We start from the raw sequence: 5,508 nt of genomic DNA, 5'->3' as shown, positions 1-5,508 counted from the left end.
CACTTTTTCCCCCTTCAACCCCCCCCCCCCCCCCCAAATAAGTTTTCACTGGGGTTAGACTTTATTTTTCTGTTCAGAAGAAAATAGTAATATGAATAGTCATAGTTTTGTGTGCTTGCTTCATCCCTGTGATTACCTCCTACTCAGTCTTTGGGGTGTAAGTTTTCCTAAAATGTAATTGTCGGCAGCGTTGTCTCATATGACATCAACTTTCATTGAAGTTTCACTATGACATGATTGAAAAATATGAAAATCATTATATTGTACTGTAGTAATTTAACAAAATGTTTGTTCCTAATGATAGATTTGGCAGTGTGGAGGAACACTTGAAGTACACCCTTGTTCGCATGTTGGACATGTCTTTCCCAGACAAGCCCCATACGCTCGTGGTAAAGCTTTGGCCAATAGTGTGCGGGCAGCAGAAGTTTGGATGGATGATTATAAAGAACTTTACTACCACCGAAACCCTCATGCACGCCAGGTAAGATAAATCTAGATTAACAAGATGTTAAAGTATAAAAAGAAAATATGTCTAACCAGCAGGAAATATACCATACTAAAGGTGTGCCATTTCATCATGGCAAATCCACTGTCCATTCTTGTGTAAAGGTAATATAGTTATAACAATACATTTGTTTTCAGCTTCTAGAGCCTGGTGCAGGTAGTTTGCAGGACAAGTCCTGGTGCTTTGTCCTACAAACACTTTTTTTTTGTATAATGTATTATCTATTGAAATCAATGGAAGAGCATCAAAATGCATGTCAATGTTTGTAATGTGTGTTAAAGGACACGCCAACAGGTGTTTAATGTGATATGCGTCGACATGCAATGCAAAGTGCATTGCAGTGATACTTAAAATGCATCTTTTTATTTGTTTCTTTTGATTTCAATGGAAAATGCATCAGGAAAGAATGCATCAGAACACAACCCCCTAACACTAACCCTTCCTTTACCAGAACACTTTACAATCCCCTTAAATGAGTTCTTAGCACCCACGCTTTAAGGCAGGGGCGCCCACAATCTTTCGTCTGGAGATCTACTTTTCAAATTACGAGCTCAATGAGATCTACCAACGAAAAAACCTCTGCATTCAGGGACGGGGCGTGGCATTGAAGTCAATGGCACCGCAGCCAGGCCCCTCGCCCACAGTGCGATCGCCGGAACACAGGAACATTAGTGCCTGCGTTCCCGTACAGTGCGATCCGGAAAAATGCTGCAAGAACTATTTTTGCAGATCGCACTGGACCAGAATGCAGGCACTAATGTGCCTGCGTTCCGGGTGCGGGCGATCGCACTGTGGGCGGGGGGCATGGCTGCGGTGCCGTTGACTTCAATACAACCCCACACCCCTCCCGTCCCTGAATGCAGGGAGTCGGCCAGCTTACATTCCAGTGCGTCCTAGAGGCCCCGGCGTCCTGTCCTCCCGCAGTGCTCGTGTGGCCGACATTGCACATGGGGAGAGGTGTCCTGCCCCTTTCCATCTACAGCGCCTGACACATTCAGCCGCACAAGCAACACGGGAACTTAGCCATAACCAGCTCATTTTACGCCCGAGGCAAGAAAAAAAACGCGCCCCCCCCCCACAGGCGTGTGATGTCACCCAGCGCCCTGCGTCCGGGATTTTTTTTATTTTTTACTTTTTTTAAAAATTATTTTTAATTCTATTAAATTTTTTTACTCTTGGGGGGGCTTCGGTCAGCTTCTCCTCTGGATCCCCCCTGCTCTCCCAGGCAGAGGCCGCAGGGGATCTGAGGAGAAGTGAAAGAAGCACTTCAGCCGCTGGGGGCGGAGGACGGAGCCGCTGTCACAGAACTAAGGCCGACCGGTGAGGGGAGAGAGAGGCGCCGGCTGTCGGAACCTGGCTGAGCGTCTCTCTCTCCTCACCGCTTGGCCTTAGTTCTGTGACAGCGGCTCCGTCCTCCGCCGGCTGCAGCGGTTCCTTCACTTCTTCTCGGATCCCCACTGCATACATATGGGGAGAGCAGAGGGGATCCAGAGAAGCCCCACGATGGGAGGAGAGGACATCGCGATCTGCCAGTGATTTCTACGCGATCGACTGGTAGATCGCGATCGACCTTATGGGCACCCCTGCTTTAAGGTATGTATATAAAAAATTTGTATAGTTATTTATACAGCGAAACTGCACATACATCTAGCAAACTGAATGTCCCTAAAATTGTTGCATTGTATTTCTTGTTACTAAGATGCATTTTTTTTCTCCAATGATCATCAGCTCCATCTAGTGGCCATAATGTGTTGTTTTCCTGAATCATATTATGTTCTTTATTAAAGTGACACTAAACTCCGAAAGTAAACCTTAAAAATGCATTCAAGTACCTTAATTATTAGCAAAAATGTAGCTTATTTGTGTATCACTCAGCTGTAGATCCTCAAATCATCTTTGAATTCATGCCGATACTGTCCTTCCTTCTGGAGGGTGGCTACTTTTGTTACCCATGGTCTGGGTGTGTTTTAAAGTAGCCACCGCTTCAAGCTCACCCTGTGATGGACTACAATCTCAATACAAATTAGTAAACTGCACATGAGACTGTAGTCCATCACGGAGGGAGCTTAGACTACTTTACAACACACACAGGGACCATGGGGAACAAAAGTAACCACCCTCCAGAAAGGACAGTGTCAGCACCAATTCAGAGATGATTTGAGGATCTACAGCCTAGTGATACACAAATAAGCTACATTTCTATTAATAGTTAAAGGAGACCTATGAGGTGAGTGATTTTCAGCGAACATATACCGGCGTTCGCTCACCTCTCAATCCTGTCACGGCTCTCTGCCGTGACAGGGGAGGGGCTGGATTCCCCTCTCCCCGCTCCGATCCGCCAGCGCTGACTGGTGGAACGGACGGGGGAGGGGGCGGGTACAGCTGGCTCTGCCTCTAGATAGGCAGAATCAGCTGTCAGTCACTCAGCTGGGTGGATCCCGGCACAATTGTCGGGATCCGCTTCAGCTGCGGCATCTCAGTATACTGCGAGCAGCTGCTCGCGGTATACTGTGGCGTCTCAGTATACAGCAAGCTACAGCTCACTGTATGCTGAGCCTAGGGTGACGGGAGGACGCTAGTTTGTGTCCTCCCGTTACCCTAAGGAGAACTATGGGGAAAATAATTAACCCCATAGCTCTCCTTTAAGGTACTTGAATGCATTTTTAAGATTTAACTCCTCAGTTTACGTTAACCTATATTTACTACTGCCCATAATATTTGAAGAACATTCAACCAGAAGAGAAAATAGCCGTTCAATTACACCCCATTTTCACAACCGCTGCTTAATTCATACAGAACAAATGTGCATGCAGTATCTAACCTTTAAAATGAGTTGGTAAAACTCAGCCTTGCTTCAAGACAATTAACGCCTAAACTGCCTTTCTGTTGAACCCAAACATCTAAAGTGTCCAGCTAAACCTTTTTTTATTTGTTTTCGAGTAGAGTGGGAATGGTTAAAATCCCAGTCAACTTTTTACTGCTCAATGTACCCCTACTTCCTGTCCTGCTGACCAACTTTTACCAGATGAGGAGAACTCTGAATCAGCAACACAGACAAATAAAAATGCTTTTCTTAGGTAGAGTATATGATGGATATAACCCGTCAGATTTTTATTTTGTTGTCTGTGCCACTGTTACAGATTTTCTTTCACATTCTGTCTGGTGTAACTGTTTTCAGCTGGACAGATAGTGATGGTAACTGGAAACCCTGGATAACTTTACAATAACCCCTATTCTGCTGCATACTCACCCCTTCGTGTTTGCATCAGTGCCGATAGCAAGCAGTCCTGCATCTCCATAGTTTAAGCTTATGAACTTTTTAATGTAGCATTTTACATATATTTATATTGGTTGTAGTGAGTGTTGACAATCAAAACTTATATTCCTTGATTCCTCTGTTAGCCAAAGCTGATTTCCTTTACAGTTTAATTAAGAGATCTCTTCCAGGAGCCATATGGAGATGTGTCAGAGCGAAGGCAACTCAGGGAAAGACTGCAGTGCAAACCTTTCAAATGGTTTTTGGAGAATATTTATCCAGAGCTCCATGTACCCGAGGACATGCCAGGCTATTTTGGAATGGTAACCCTTTATCTCTGATACATATTACTTTAATTTGATTTTCTGAACCTAGTTTATTCAACACTGTGCTTTCCATAAAACTAGAAAAACTGCCTAGAGCACAAAGATTAGAAACCGTTTTTACAGAACAAACACAGGTAGGCATATATGCGGCCCCACAGAAGATGGCCCACTTTCATGAGGCTGCAGGCAGGTTAAAAAATCCTTTGTGTTTGCCTAGATCAGGTACTTTGTTCTCTGTTTATTTTGTTACACATACAAAAACACTGATAAAAAATGATTTATTAAATAATAAGGTTTTCACAAACTGGATGTATCTTATCAGAGAAATGTAGGGTATCACAAACTGGATGCATCTTATCAGAGAGATGTGTAGGGTATCACAAACTGGATGCATCTTATCAGAGAGATGTGTAGGGTATCACAAACTGGATGCATCTTATCAGAGAGATGTAGGGTATCACAAACTGGATGTATCCTTGTCTTATCCTGGATGTCTGATAGCCGGACATTCAAGCGAATTTGCACTTTTGGAAAGACACCCACATGTCTTTGATGCATTTCAACGTCTCTTGACAGCTTTCTTAGAAGGCTATGTACTCAGATAAACAACATGTACAGCAATTAATATGTGCATAGACCCAGAATGGCATAAATGATCAACCTGTAATCCTCATTTTTAAGGACTCCTTAATGACTGGTAGGATCCCCAGTGATTGGCGGAGGGCTACGGTAGTCCCAATATTCAAAAAGGGGGCTAGGTGCCAACCTGGGAACTATAGGTCGGTCAGTCTAACATCGGTAGTTTGTAAAATGCTAGAGGGCATAATAAAGGATTATCTGGTAGAATTTGTTCAGGAAAACGGGATAGTTAATGACAATCAGCATGGGTTCAGGAAGGATCGTTCCTGCCTAACTAACTTGCTAACTTTTTATGAGGGTGTAAGTAGAGATATGGATGGAGGGAGGCCGGTAGATGTGGTATATCTGGATTTCTCAAAGGCTTTTGATACGGTACCACACAAACGCTTGCTACACAAGCTGAGGGCTATGGGCATAGATGAGGTGGTGTGTACGTGGATAGAGAACTGGCTACGGGAACGTGTCCAGAGGGTATCTGTAAATGGCACCTTTTCAGACTGGGCTAGTGTAATGAGCGGTGTGCCTCAGGGTTCTGTGCTGGGTCCCATATTGTTCAACTTATTTATTAATGACATCGGGGAGGGTGTTAACAGCGATATTTCCGTGTTTGCGGATGACACCAAAATTGGGAGGGTAATAGACACGGACTTTATAACATTACAGGAGGACCTGGATAAAATAGGGGAGTGGGCATTAATGTGGCAGATGAGGTTTAATGTCGATAAATGCAAAGTAATGCACTTTGGAATTAAAAATAAACAAATGGGTTATACAATTATGGG

General features: G+C 43.9%; 1 protein-coding gene across 1 annotated transcript in view; it reads left to right on the top strand.

The window, feature by feature from the left end:
• LOC108800448 (polypeptide N-acetylgalactosaminyltransferase 12-like) overlaps positions 1 to 5,508 on the top strand; it is an 88,397-nt gene that overhangs the window by 68,123 nt on the left and 14,766 nt on the right. Inside the window, exons 6-7 of the mRNA XM_018572433.1 lie at positions 305 to 481; positions 3,953 to 4,084. Of these exons, the coding sequence (XP_018427935.1) occupies positions 305 to 481; positions 3,953 to 4,084 (309 nt within the window). The remainder of the gene's footprint in view (positions 1 to 304; positions 482 to 3,952; positions 4,085 to 5,508) is intronic.

Source organism: Nanorana parkeri, unplaced genomic scaffold (assembly GCF_000935625.1).
Source record: "Nanorana parkeri isolate BGI_ZX_2015 unplaced genomic scaffold, ASM93562v1 scaffold2030, whole genome shotgun sequence".
Taxonomy (NCBI): domain Eukaryota; kingdom Metazoa; phylum Chordata; class Amphibia; order Anura; family Dicroglossidae; genus Nanorana; species Nanorana parkeri.
Note: the sequence above shows the minus strand (reverse complement) of the source record. Positions and strands in the feature narration are given on the sequence as shown.